Consider the following 15,474-nt stretch of genomic DNA (forward strand, 5'->3'; position numbering starts at 1 on the left):
AACATTTCATAAAATTTTATTAGGTATGTCAAAAATAAAATTGTTATAACAACAAAAAAACAATTATCTAAGTAGTTAACTTAGTTACAAATTTTTGTAAAACATCTCTAAACAAGAGCTGTCACTATTAGTGACAAATGCCCCCAAAGCATGTCCATGAATGCTACAGTTGTCTGTGCAAGATATGCCACAGTAGTTTAGGTTTGAATAATTTTGTGACCTTAACCTTGACCTGAGAGATCCGGATCATAAGCGCAACACAACTTCTCAATATGGTTAACATTTGTGTCAAATTATTTTCAAATCCCTTGATAAGAGGCAGGGTTATGAACCAGACAAGAAACAGACCATGTAAACCTTTTATTTTTAAGTGTGATCTTGACCTTGGGGCTAGGGGTCTGGGTCTTGTGCACAACACATCATCTCATTATGGGGAACACTTACGCCAAGTAATTTTAAAATCCCTTGATGAATGGCACAGTTATAAACAGGACATGAAACAGACCCGGTTAACCATTAACCTCCAAGTGTGACCTTGACTTTAGAGCTAGGGGTCTAGATTTTGTGCACGACACGTCGTCTCATTATGAGGAACACTTATGCCGAGTAATTTCAAAATCCCTTGATGAATGGCAGAGTTCTGAACCAGACAAGAATCCCGACACACGCACGCACATACACACACTGATGGACAGTGCGACTTTAATATGCCCACCTTCGGGGGCATAAAAATAATATATTTATCATTTTTGACATTTTCTATGTTCTTTTAAATTAAAACTTTTCTTCACATTACTATGCCTGAATGATTGGTGATGTTCCAAACTCCACGGTTTTTATGAAAAAATCACTTTGAATTCTTCCCTGAGAAAATGCTATAAATGCATTTTTAATAACAGGATTTTTGTAAAATATATATGCATTCATAAAAGCAGTACATAATGAATAAACACTACATCCATATACATTTATACAACCAAATACTGGTGCACAATATTAAAATATAAATAAAAAATTTCACTTTGTTCCCAAGTCAGGAATGTAAAACTCCTAAACCAAAACCAAGGAAAATGAAGCAGTTTCATTGTTATGCATAAGATAAACATTTGAATGTTATACTTAGAGAATCCATCATAATTTGTGATCTATTTATAATATTTTCTGTATGTGAAATAACTTATCTATCCAAAACGAGAAAAAAAATAAAATTATTCTGATTAAAATGACAACATTAAATGATCTGAACAAAAAGAACTGATGCTGCATTTCGTATTTGCAAATCTTTTTATTATAATCTATAGCAGATATGTAAGTGATCATAAATCTATTTTCACTGCAAGAGATTATAAATCAATTTTCAGAATAAGATATCAAAAATCAATTTTCAGTGCAAGATATTATAAATCAATATTCAGTGCAAATAACTATAAATCAATTTTCAGTAGAGAGATTATAACAAATTTTCAGTGCAAGAGATTCTAAATCAATTTTCAGTGCAAGAAGTTATTAATCTACTTTCAGAGCAAGAAATTAACAACCAATTTTAAGATTAGACATTAATCTACAGTACAGGAGATTATAAATGTATTTTCAGTTCAAGACAATATAAATAAATTTTCAGCAAATGAGATTAACCAACATCAATTCAGGTTTTTTAAATGTAGTTCAATGCTTTAGAACACTACTTTCATTTAAGGTTTAGCAAAAATTCACTACTCAAGTTTAAAACACCATGAAAAAGAACAGTTTCAATTGATCTTATCTTGATTCATCACATACTTATATGAGTAAATGATTCCTTTCATAAATAAAGAATGATTCGATTCTTAAAACATTCAGTTAACATTTTGTTGCACATTCAGTTTTCATTAAGTTTCAGAAAAAAAGCTATTTTTCTAAGAGAAACTGCCTAATTCAGCTATGAAAAAACATTCACCATACAGTTCTGTTTATAAACAATGTGGAAGTTCATTTCAAATCTGCCCTCAGAAGTCTCATTGTTTCATTCTAATTCAAAATGTAACAAATTATTCAAAGGTTAATGAAAACTATTCCATAATTTCAGTAATTTTCATACTATTGCTTAAAATTCAAGTACATGTACTACTTTTCCACAGAAAGTTACATACTATACATACCAATATAGCTGTTGTAACTGTTCAAGCTTCCTCTATTAACATCACAGAAAATTCAAATATAATCAACATCTAGTAAAAAATATTTTTTTTATAAAATCCCTATTACCCCGTTTTATATAGCAAGACACAGTAGCATTTTCATCAGGGTTCATACAGCCAGACTGACAAAAAATTCAAGGGGTTTTCAAGGAGTTTTCAAGGACTTTTATTACGTTTTCAAGGATAAGCAAAAAATTGAACAAGCACTTATTACACACGAAATGACTGGCTTACAATTGGTGAACACTTCTTACATCCAAAATGACTATCACGTGATATAAGTTTTTCTATAGAGTTCCAATTTGCAATTGATCAACACTTTATCACACACAAAATGACTGGCAAACAATTGATCAACACTTCTTACATCAACAGCGACTTATCATGTCATATAAGATCAAGTTTTAGGTGCCTCTGGCTGCTGGGGGCGAAGGTGGAATAGTAAACACATCAAGAGTGGCCGTTGGTGACTCTCGATCAGGTACATTTTTCTTGTGCTTCTCAGACTTGACGTGCGATTTCAGCGCCGATTCACCCATTGAACTAATGTCAATAACTTTGTTACAATATTTGCACATGGCTTTCCGTTTGTTTTCGTGCTCGACCAGCCATGGATAGGATACAAGCCACTTTTTGTTGAAAATACACGACATTTTCTTCAATATCGGTAACGGAAATGGTGTCCGTAATTTTTACATGTCGTAATTTTCCTAGTCCCAGTCTGTTTAAAACCCGTATCTTACGGTACACATAGGTTATGTAGACATAAAACATGGCGATGCGTCAAAGCGTCTTTTACGATCTATTTTTATTAAGCTGACCAAAATTTCTGAAGAAGGAAATTCAAGGACTTTTATCATAAAATCAAGCACTTTTCAAGCAGTTTTCAAGGCAAGAAACGAATTCAAGGAGTTTTAAGGAGGTTTTTGCAAATTCAAGCACTTTTCATCTAGCAGCTTGAAATTCAAGGAGTTTTCAAGTCTGTGCGAACCTTGTTCATAAAGCTATCTAAATGTTACCATTCAATTTAAAATTGCCAGACCTGCTGTTTCAAAAAATTACATGCCAAGTTTCCCTGACTGTCCTACAGGCTCAGATTAATAGACAACCAAAATCCTATAAACGTTATAATAATACTGAATAAAAATCATGGGTATGAAATCAAAACAACTCCTGGATATAGCTGTCCTTGGTCAAAAGGAATAAAACTAAATTTGAAGACCAGTGTCAAAACTCTAGCTTCTGATTGGTTGATTCTGAGCACAGTTTTGAAATTGACCAATTAGAAAAGTGCATTCTGAGACTGGTTCCAAAGCTGTATGACAACTAGAATATCAGTGGATATCTTTTCCCGTTGTATTTGGCAGCTTTATAGCAGAAAGTCCTCCAATTGTCAATAACACAGACACCATAATCATAGGAACTGCACAGTGTACATCCACTAGACTTCCAAATGAAACATTACCAAGGATTGCTGCTATACGACCTACACCTGACTGTACACCAAATGCTGTTGACCTGTAAACAAACAGCAAAATGTCTTAGTAGTTGGACTATCTTTCAAATTATGCAGATTTCTCTGCAAGAAAACTATGTAGTCAAAATATAAAATACACAAACACATAACTAACCAAAATGACTTATAAAACATTAGTACAAAAATTATCCACAAATAAGAATTCAGCACATCAACTCTTAAATACTACTGATATCAAAGAAGTTTTGCACTACAATTTCATTTTAGGTTTAGATGCTGCTAACACAAATATTCTTAGCTGCCTTACTTAAAAATGTTTTGAGAAAATATTTTTTAAACAAGAGGGTCATGATGACCCTGGATCGCTCACCTGAGTAATATGAGCCACATGTTTCAAATGGCAAACTGATGCTAAAATATTAAGAAGGTAGATCAGTAGGTCACATTCATGGTAACTGAAAGTCAGTTTTAAGATCGGTGTGCTAAACTGTACATTTCATCCAAATTTTAAGGCTGTATCTTTAACAAGAGGACCATGATGGTCCTGAATCGCTCACCTGTCCCAACATGACCCAGTTTTGAACTGAGTATGATGTCGTTCTTTCTAATATGTGACATAGTGACATAGTTTTTGAGCTCATGTGACCCAGTTTAGAACCTGACCTAGATATCATCAAGATAAAAATTCTGACCAATTTTCATGAACATCCATTGAAAAATATGGCCTCTAGAGAGGTCAAAAGGTTTTTCTATTATTTGACCTAATGACCTAGTTTCTGAAGGCATGTGACCCAGTTTTGAACCTGACCTAGATATCATCAAGGTGAACATTCTCACCAATTTTCATGAAGATCCATTGAAAAATATGGCCTCTAGAGAGGTCACAAGGTTTTTCTATTTTTAGACCTACTGACCTAGTTTTTGACTGCACGTGACCCAGTTTCAAACTTGTCCTAGATATCATCAAGTTGAACATTCAGACCAACTTTCATACAGATCCCATGAAAAATATGGCCTCTAAAGAGGTCACAAGGTCTTTTTATTATTTGACCTACTGACTTAGTTTTTGATAGCATGTGACCCAGTTTCGAACTTGACCTAGATATCATCAAGGTGAACATTCTGACTAACTTTCATGAAGATCCATTGAAAAGTATGGCCTCTAGAGAGGTCACAAGGTTTTTCTATTTTTAGACCTACTGACCTAGTTTTGGAACGCATGTGATGCAGTTTCGAACTTTACCTTCATCAAGATGAACATTCTGACCAACTTTCATAAAGATCCCATGAAAAATGTGACCTCTAGAGTGGTCACAAGCAAAAGTTTACAGACGGACGGACACATGGACGGACGGACAATGGACGCTGCGCGATCACAAAAGCTGACCTTGTCACTTTGTGACATGTGAGCTAAAAACAAGAGAGTAGGTCAGTAGGTCAAGGTCACAATCAAGTAATCCCTAATCACCTGGGATCATCAGGAAATTATCATTTCACAGTCTAGGAAATATGATCTGATAATTTTTGAAGTATTTTTTTCCTATATAACTCATACTTATAACAAGTGACCCCCAGGGCAGAGCCTCTTTTTACCCAAGGGGCATAATTTGAACAAACTTGTTAGAGATCCACCAGGCAATGCTACATACCAAATATCAAAGCCTAGGCCACAAACTTTCAGACAAGAAGATCTTTTTTTTATTCCTATATAAGTCTATGTTAAATTTGGTATCCCCAGGGCAGGGCCTCTTTTCACCCTAGGGACAAACTTTGAATAAATTTAGTAGAGAAACACAAGGAAAGGCAACATACTTAATACCAAAAGCCTAGGCCTTGCATTTTCAGGAAAGAATATTTTTAAAGTTTTTTTCCTATATAAGTCTATGTAAAACTTGAGACCCCCCGGGGCAGGGCCTCTTTTCATACCAGGAGCATAAATTGAACAATTTTGGTAGAGGACCACTAGGCAATGCTACATACAAAATATCAAAGGCCTAGGTCTTGTAGTTTAAGACAAGAAGAATTTTAAAGTTTTTTTTACTATATAAGTCTATGTCAAACTTGCGACCCCTGGGGCAGGGCCTCTTTTCACCCCTGGGGCGCAAGTTGAACAATCTTGATAGAGGACCATAAGATGATGTCACATGCCAAATATCACAGCTCTACGCTTTGCAGTTTTGGACAAGAAGATTTTTAAAGTTTTTCCTTTCGGTTGCCATGGAAACCAGAGTTCTATACGGAATGAAATTTTTTGAACAATTTTGCAAGGGAACCACCCAATGATCATTCCTGTGAAGTTTGGTGTAATTCTGCTCAGTGGTTTTCAAGTAGAAGATTTTTTTAGAAAATGTTGACGGACGGACAACGCACGTCACACAACGGACATTGAGCGGTCACAAAAGCTCCCCATGAGCTCAGGTAAGCTAAAAAATTATAATCTTATGGACTGAATATTATAAACCTACCCATCAAAGTCAAAAAGTCAAAACTACTGCCAAAGGTCAGGTAAGCCATTCAATAAGTGCTTTAAAACAGGACTTCATAAATAAATTTTCACAGATTTTACTTCTTAGCCTAGCAGACATGTGCTGAATATAGACTGGTCATACAACACAAGCTATAGACCAGCCATGTAATAATAAGCACTATTTTTACAGGTCAAATTCAGCAGCTGGCACATCATCAAGAAACAAGAGGACCATGATGGTCCTGAATCGCTCACCTCTTCCCACATGATCCAGTTTTGAGTATGATGTCGTTTTTTCTATTATTTGACATAGTGACCTAGTTTTTGAGCTCATGTGACCCAGTTTTGAACTTGACCTAGATATTATCAAGATAAAAATTCTGACCAATTTTCATGAAGATCCCATGAAAAATATGGTCTCTAGAGAGGTCACAACGTTTTCCTATCATTTGACCTATTGACCTAGTTTTTGAAGGCATGTGACCCAGTTTCAAACTTGACCTAGATATCATCAAGGTGAACATTCTGACCAATTTTCATGAAGATCCATTCAAGGGTATGGCCTCTAGAGAGGTCACAAGGTTTTTCTATTTCAAGACCTACTGACCTAGTTTTTGATCGCAGTTGACCCAGTTTCAAACTTGATCTAGATATCATCAAGATAAACATTCAGACCAACTTTCATACAGATCCCATGAAAAATGTGGCCTCTAGAGAGGTCACAACGTTTTTTCATTATTTGACCTACTGACCTACTTTTTGAAGGCACGTGACCCACTTTCTAACTTGAACTAGATATCATCAAGATGAACATTCTGACCAATTTTTATGAAGATCCATTCACAAGTATGGCCTCTAGAGAGGTCACAAGGTTTTTCTATTTTTAGACCTATTGACCTAGTTTTTGATCGCACATGACCCTGTTTCGAAACTGACCTAGATATCATCAAGATGAACATTCAGACCAACTTTCATGAAGATCCATTGAAAAATATGGCCTTTAGAGAGGTCACAAGGTTTTTCTATTATTTGACCTACTGACCTAGTTTTAGATGGCACGTGACCCACTTTCAAACTTGACCTAGATATCATCAAGATGAACATTCAGACCAACTTTCATACAGATCCCATGGAAAATATGGCCTCTAGAGAGGTCACAAGGTTTTTCTATTATTTGACCTACTGACCTAGTTTTTGAGGGCACGTGACCCACTTTCGAATTTGACCTAGATATCATCAAGGTGAACATTCTGACCAATTTTCATGAAGATTTCATGAAATATATGGCCTCTAGAGAGGTCACAAGGTTTTTCTATTTTTAGACCTACTGACCTAATTTTTGACCGCACGTGACCCAGTTTCGAACTTGACCTAGATATCATCAAGATGAACATTCAGACCAACTTTCATACAGATCCCATGAAAAATTAACGCCTTTAGAGAGGTCACAAGGTTTTTCTATTATTTGACCTACTGACCTAGTTTTTGATGGCACGTGACCCAGTTTCGAATTTGACCTACATATCATCAAGGTGAACGTTCTGACCAATTTTCATGAAGATCTTGTGATATATATGGCCTCTAGAGAGGTCACAAGGTTTTTCTATTTTTAGACCTACTGACCTAGTTTTTGAAGGTACGTGACCCAGTTTCGAACTTGACCTAGATATCATCAAGTTGAACATTCTGACCAATTTTCATGAAGATCCATTGAAAATTATGGCCTCTAGAGAGGTCACAAGGTTTTTCTATTTTTAGACCTACTGACCTAGTTTTTGATGGCACGTGACCCAGTTTCAAACTTGACCTAGAATTTACCAACATGAACATTCTGACCCATTTTCATAAAGATCTCATGAAAAATGTGACCTCTAGAGATGTCACAAGGAAAAGTTTACGCATGGACGGAAGGATGCACGCACGGACGACGGACACTGCGCGATCACAAAAGCTCACCTTGTCACTTCGTGACAGGTGAGCTAAAAAGTTTAGTTTAGAAAATAAGTTTCATCTGAAAAACGCCAGTCAAATACTTACATTAAAACTTACTAACCATCGCATTCATTTTCTAACATAAATGAGTCCACTTGTTACCCCACTGGCTGAAAACATACTCATTTTTTCAACTGTAGGGTGACAAGCTTTAAGCTTATTTACATTTTGTATTTTCAGTTTTCTTCCATGATAAACTAGGATAAGTGCACTTCAAAAGGTATGACTGTAATCAAGTAGTGACTGAACCCACGACTTCCAGGATGAACACCCAACACCAAACCACCACTTCTGTTATTTCATGTAATGTTAGAAATGCTCACCTGACAGCAGTAGGAAAAAGTTCTGCCTGCAGAACATCTATGGAATTCCAGCCAACAGTGGTCACAGCACCAAATGCACAGGATATAAGTAAATTATGAACTTTGCTATGTACTATAGGCAGGAAAAATACTGTGACACCAGCTAACACCATACTTGTTGCTGAAAAATACATGCACTACATGTTATTACAAAAAAGAAATTAATTATGTCAACACTCATACAATTTATGTTTTAGCACTGTAGGGTTTGAAAACAAGAGCTGTCACAGGAGACAGCGCACTCGACAATTTTGATGCTGGATAGTAAAACTAGTCGCACCTGAGGGAGCTGGAGCTGTCATTGAAGTGTTTAATGAGGCCAATGGTGGATGAAAATATTGCACAATAGCTTGAGTCTGTGTCAAAAATATTAAGTAATAAGAGAGATAAAGTGTATCAAAACACTAAATAAGTATAATTCTAAGCAAAATGGGGGCATAATTCATAAAGTATTGGTGCAAGAGTTATGCACCTTATATTGTATGTGGTTGGTAAAGTGGAACAACTACCTCCAGTTTGAATCAAATCCATTTAGTAATATTTGAAAAATAGTGAAATGCATCAAAACTAACCTTAAAGCCCCAACTTTTACTACCCTGGCAGTAAGTTTTGTAGGAGGAGCTAATCAAATAACAATGCTACTCTAGGCTGTCTGTCAGCTAAAAATAGCTCACTTTCAATGATTCACAGGCAAATGTAAACAATGGTCAGTTGAAGAAGAAATTTGAACTAGTTTGCATGTTTTGATGGTTAAAAACTATTATTATCCATATTGTGCATCCATATCAGTATCAATTCTATGAAAAATTGAGTTGAGACTAGCATTCCTGATTTTTAAACTTCTTAATGTGAATTTAACAGTGAAACTCAAAATCAAACATTCATTTAACTTTTCTGTCATTGCTGGCAGGTCCATTAATTGAGATAATCTAGCAATAAATGCAGAAATAATAAACTATTTAAGTCTGGGATGCAGAACAATACACACAAATTAGCAAGTGCTGCTGTGATAAGGACTAATAAAAATGATAAGCTATTTGAAATAATTTATCACTATATGTCTGTAATTAGTAGTTCCCTATTTCTTTAAAACATTTTTTAAATAACATATAAAAATGTAACTGTAGAAATGATTATGATATTCTATTTGGTTTAAAAATTCAAAATTACTTTTCTGGAAAAGTTTTGCAATGCACTCTAGGTGTTAATTCCATTGATACATATGAAGCCTGTTTGTTGATAAAATTAACCACATGGGAATAGTTTACATTCTCTGTTCTTCTAGGGTTCATGACCTCATTAGCTCCTCCCGGCAAATTCAAATTTTTGGCAGTTAGGTTTAAATAATTTTTTGAAACTATACTTCACAATTTTTTGTTTTAGAAAATAAAAACACCAATTGCTAAAGAATGTTTCAATGTGTATTTATGCAATTTTTCATAACTTTTTATTCAGTAGTTTATTTAAAATTTTGAAAAAGGGCTCTCTGATGTAAAACATGCATAATTTTTATAAAAACCTGCCCCAGCACCATCTTGTGGCTTTTATATGGCAGTTGGGGGTTTAAATTCTAAATAAACTGGGGCATAATTCATGAAAAATTGGTGCCAGTGTTATGCACCTTGTGTCATATGATGTGGGTGATAAAGTGAAACAACTATTTTAAGTTTGAATCAAATCCATTTAGTAATAACTGAGATAGAGTGAAAGTGCATCAAAATTTTAAACTGAAATTCTAAGTAAAAGGGCAGAAAATTAATAAAATATTGATGCAAGAGGTCCTTTTATTGTATGATGTGATTGATGATGTTGAACAACTATTCTGAGTGTGAATCAAATCCATTTACTAACAAGAGCGCCGCCAAGCGGGGCAATATACGCCCGAAGGCTTACATCATAGGATGGGAGCAAAATTTTAAGAACTTGACTGTTGTAGCCCCAAAGGACTGGAACAACAAAAGGAAAACTTCAAAAAACAGTCCACAAAAAAAATATTCAAAGTCTACAAAATAATAACAAAATAATCCTTATCAGGTACAGGAATGTAAAAATACACCTTAAAATTGGAGGTACCATCCATGTTGTACCACAGAAAAGTGGTCTCGGTTTTTCCCTAGGGCCAATAATAAAAAAGTTTCAAAATAAGCTATTTATAGTAACATAAAAGGGAAGTAATTAAAAAAAAATATTGTTAAAGAGATCTGCCAAATAAAAACAAGAGCACTGCAATGCAGAGCAATATATACAAAGCAAAGTCATATATGACCTTTGACCCGTAAGTGTGACCTTGACCTTGAAGCGAGTCATCCGGAACATGCGCTCTGCACATCGTTGCAATGTGGTGAACATTTCTGCCAAGTTTCTTTGAAATCCTTCCAGCAGTTCAAGAGTTACAGAGCGGACACGAAACAAACTGATATGACTTTTGACCCCTAAGTGTGACCTTGACCTTGAAGCAAGTCACCCGGAATAATGCGCTCTGCACGTCGTCTTGGTGTGGTGAACATTTGTGTCAAGTTTCTTTGAAATCCTTGAAGGGGTTCAAGAGTTACAGAGCGGACACGAAACAAACTGATATGACCTTTGACTCCTAAGTGTGACCTTGACCTTGAAGCGAGACATCCAAAACATGCGCTCTGCACATCGTCTGGGTGTGGTGAACATTTGTGTAAAGTTTCCTTGAAATCCTTCAAGGGGTTCAAGAGTTACAGAGCGGACACGAAATTGCTAACGGACAGATGGACGGACGGACGGACGGACAGACGGACGGACAGACGGACAGACGGACACCAGCGTCATAACATAATACGTCCCTTCGGGCGTATAATAACTGAGATAGAGTGAAGGTGCATCAAAACTTTAACCTGAAATTCTAAGTAAAAGTGGGGAGGGATAATTCATTAAAATATTGGTATCAGAGTTATGGACCTTGTGCCATATGATGTGGGAGATGATGTGGAACATCTACTTTCAGTTTGAATCAAATCCATTTAGTAATAACTGATATAGAGTGAAAGTGCAAAACTTTAACCTGAAATTCTAAGTAAAAAGGGCAGATAATTAATAAAATATTGATGCAAGAGTTATGGCCCTTGTGCCATACAATGTGGGTGACGATGAGGAATAACAATTGAAGTTTGAAACAAAGAGAAAGTGCATCAAAACTTTAATCAAGGTGCGGATGCGCCGGGTCGAGTAGGACAGCTCTCCATACTTCATATAGTCAAGCTAAAAATACAGCTTGTAATAAAACTTTTATCAGTGAAATGTTCCTGCAGATCAGTTTACAATGCTATACATTAACTTGAGTAAAGAGCAATATTCTAATAGCATTAATATTGATAAGCGACTAATTTTCATGCTTTTTTCTACAGTTGTATCAATCCATGCAAATATCCTAACCAACAAGTATAATTCCCATTTGCTTTACATTTAAAATATTTGAACTGGCAGATGTCAAGAAACAACCATTTTCACCAAAAACATAAAAGAAATGAAATGTTTTGTTTTTTTCAGAGTTCATGCGACATGAACCACAGTATATGATCGGCAAATCTATAAATCATGCTAGTGGGCTGGTGGTCTAGTGGTAACACGCTTGACTGTCAATCCAGAGGTCTGGGGGTTTGAATCCCTGTCAAGGCACTAGAAATATCTGAGATACTCTAGAGTGTCTCCCACCTAACTAAGAGAATTGAAATGGTTCTTCCCAGGAAAGACGGCTTCACACGCTTTGGTGCTGTACAACGGGCACATTAAAGAACCAGACTGTCTATTCACAAAGAGCTAGGCTAAATTAGCCAGACAGGGGGGCTTTATCTCACTCTGTCCCTCTGGTCAGATTGCTCTGTGTCTGTACTAGTAGAGGATGAATTTCACGCCCTGTGTGGCTGTTTGCTATATGTAATGCGCCTTTAAATGTGTTTATCATGAAAAGGGCACTATATGAATCTGGTATAATAATAATAATAATAATAATAGTAAGTTATAACTGTTCTAAGAAATGACTGGAGGCTACTGAAAACATCTAGTGAAAATCCATTTAAACTGAATATGCCATATGCTTGATGCAAGACATCATCTTATACCAACAACAGCAAACCCTGTTCAAATCTAGAGGGCAAAATTTAATGTTCTTTGTTTGCTATGCTCTGTGCTGCACTTTAGGTACATCATAGTTTTTGCATCATCATTTCTTTATACCCATGAAAATGTAGGGATAAGGGATATGCTTACGTTACAACTATGCCTCATTCAATTTAAACATAGAAGGAATATAATGTTTTAACAGATTCAGAATGATTTGTTTGTTTGTTTTGGGTTTAACGCCGTTTTTCAACAGTATTTCAGTCATGTAACGGCGGGCAGTTAACCTAACAAGTGTTCCTGGATTCTGTACCAGTACAAACCTGTTCTCCGCAAGTAACTGCCAACTTCCCCACATGAATGATCAGAGGTGGAGGAGATATGATTTTAGACACAATGTCGGATTCAGAATGAAGAAGCATAGCCACTCACATAATAATGGTTTTCTACCAACTTTGTCCATAATCAGTATAGTCAGTATATTTCCTGGTAGGTTTGACAGAGCTGTCATAAATCCTTCAAAGAACACCCACTCCTCCGGGATGCCATTGCATGGTTCTGTTGTATTGGATGCTGTCTCATTTATATGTGGGTGACTACAAACGGACCCACCATATTTCTCCACTCGAGAAAATATTTCTGGAAACCACATCCATAACCCGTAGTAACTAAAATATAGCAAGAGGATACGTATGTAAAATTTGGGCCTGAAATATCTTGTTAGAAACTTCAAAACTTCCTTTAAACGGCTGCTTTCACAAGTTTTATGATTTTAAAACAAAAAGCTGTTTTCAAAGAGATACAAATCATTAAATTACTGCAGACTTAATCCGGATAAAAGCTTAAGATTTGTATGAAAAAATGAATTTTTTGCATCAATGAGACCTTATGTTCTCGTTATCTCATTCATAATGTAAGAAAATGAGTGTGCAAACACCACACCCTATCATAGTGGGCAGGTGACTTAATTTAAGAAAATACTACTATAGACTTAAAAGCAACAGCCGGCCTAGCTATTACCACGACTTAAGCTGTATTTCCACAAGGGCACACAGCCAGAGTTCCAATAAAGGAGTGCTAATAGCTGCGTTAGAAATAACAGTGTGGTTTAATGAGTAGTTTCTTAAATACATGTAATACCAGTGCTTAATTTGTTAAATTAGTTAATCCTAAAAAATTTGTGTTTATGTACTTTTTATTGCAACAGCACAGGTTAAAGTGATGTCTAAAATGGCATTACACATCCCCAGCAGTTCAAATCACTTATTATGCCAACTTCTTGTCTGTGTCCACTTCCCGTTAAAGGATTTTGTCCTAAGCAATTTTGTTACTATTTATAGTAAGCTAGATTCTATATAATGATAATGGAGAATAACTTACCCAAAACTCAGTGTGAAATTTATGATGATCATTATGGTAGTGGTCCTCAATAAAGTTTTCCCAAACAGTTCCTGAGTTTGATGCAGTAGCTAGAGGAAAGTTAATATACATGTCATTCAAAGTAAATAATCTGTGTGTAACATATGTACAAATATCACCTATGGACATTACTTCAGAAAGAAGCAGGTATCTTGGAAACACAATCGGATTTCCCTTAACCTTCCTAAACCAGCACAAGGGTTTCCTCAAATGAAAAACTTTAAACTAAATACAAGTCGATCAGATTTCACTTGGTTCAATACTAGTAGTTTGGTTAAATTTGGTTTATACTGAATAGAGGATATTTGTTTGTTTCAATGTAAGATCAAACAAGGAGATGCGTTCAATGAACGCTTGATGTCCCTGGTGGCATCCTTGTCGATACAAAGGAACCCAAGTCCAAAACTAGGTCAAAGTCAAACTGAGGTCAGGTGATGTTTGAAGATGAGGAATGGTCACAGGTTACATCTGTATTAGTATCAATTCATTCTTGTAAGGGGTATTGATGCCAGACGAAACGTTCCCATTTGGTTAACCTCGTACGGACGGACGAACGAACCAACCAACGAACAATCACTATATGCCTCCCGCATCAGTAGATGCTGGGGCCATAAAAATATTTCACTGAGTGAATAACTTATGCAATATTTCTACCAGTGGCGCATGCAATGCATCATGACGTCATGATATCTAAGCTGAAAAACTGTCAAATAGTTCTATGAAGTTTAAAAGACTTATTTTAAATTATTATGATCTTATTAAGATGGAAGGTTCTTTTTATGATGGAGGGTATATCTTTGTGTTTGTGAAGGTATTTAATATATTCATCTATATTTCACTGAAGCATATTTTGCAAAGAATTTCAGATTTGTATAATTCATATTCTTTTGCATTCTTAATGTAGTTCCTTAACAATGAAAAATAAACAAGAGGTCCATGAAGGCCCTGTATCACTCACCTTACCTATTGACCTAAAGATCATCAAGATAGTTTCATTAAGATATAGTCATAAATGTGGCCTCTAGAGTGTTAACTAGCTTTTCCTTTCATTTGACCTTGTGACCCAGTTCTTGACCCTACATGACCCAGATTCAAACTGGACTTTGAAATCATCATGAGTAACATTCTGACCAACATTCATTAAGATTGGGCCAAAATTGTGACCTACAGAGTGTTAACAAGCTTTTCCTTTGACCTGGTGACCTAGTTTTTGACCCCAGATGACCCAATATTGAACTCGTCCAAGATTTTTCTGAGGGTAACATTCTGACCAAGTTTCATTAAGATTAGGCCAAAATTGTGACCTCTAGAGTCACAGACGACTGACGACGACGGACGACAGACACAGGGCGATCACAAAAGCTCACCTTGAGCACTGTATTGAGCACTCTATTTCACTGATATCTATTCCAGTATTTCACTGAAAAGCATAAAATAAATACATGTATAAAGCAAGAAAGGTATCAGTATAATCCACTGATGTCTGATGTCCCT

At 35.8% G+C, this 15,474-nt stretch overlaps 1 protein-coding gene across 3 annotated transcripts in view; it reads right to left on the bottom strand.

The window, feature by feature from the left end:
* LOC123552001 (synaptic vesicle glycoprotein 2C-like) overlaps positions 1 to 15,474 on the bottom strand; it is a 49,855-nt gene continuing 34,381 nt past the window's right edge. For all 3 annotated transcript variants that reach the window (XM_045341350.2, XM_045341347.2, XM_045341349.2), the window contains 4 exons: positions 13,942 to 14,030; positions 12,994 to 13,229; positions 8,437 to 8,596; positions 1 to 3,695 (listed from right to left, as the gene is read on the bottom strand). In XM_045341350.2, the coding sequence (XP_045197285.2) occupies positions 3,512 to 3,695; positions 8,437 to 8,596; positions 12,994 to 13,229; positions 13,942 to 14,030 (669 nt within the window). In that variant the 3' untranslated portion in view covers positions 1 to 3,511. The remainder of the gene's footprint in view (positions 3,696 to 8,436; positions 8,597 to 12,993; positions 13,230 to 13,941; positions 14,031 to 15,474) is intronic.

The sequence above is a fragment of the Mercenaria mercenaria genome, chromosome 4 (assembly GCF_021730395.1).
Source record: "Mercenaria mercenaria strain notata chromosome 4, MADL_Memer_1, whole genome shotgun sequence".
Taxonomy (NCBI): Eukaryota; Metazoa; Mollusca; class Bivalvia; order Venerida; family Veneridae; genus Mercenaria; species Mercenaria mercenaria.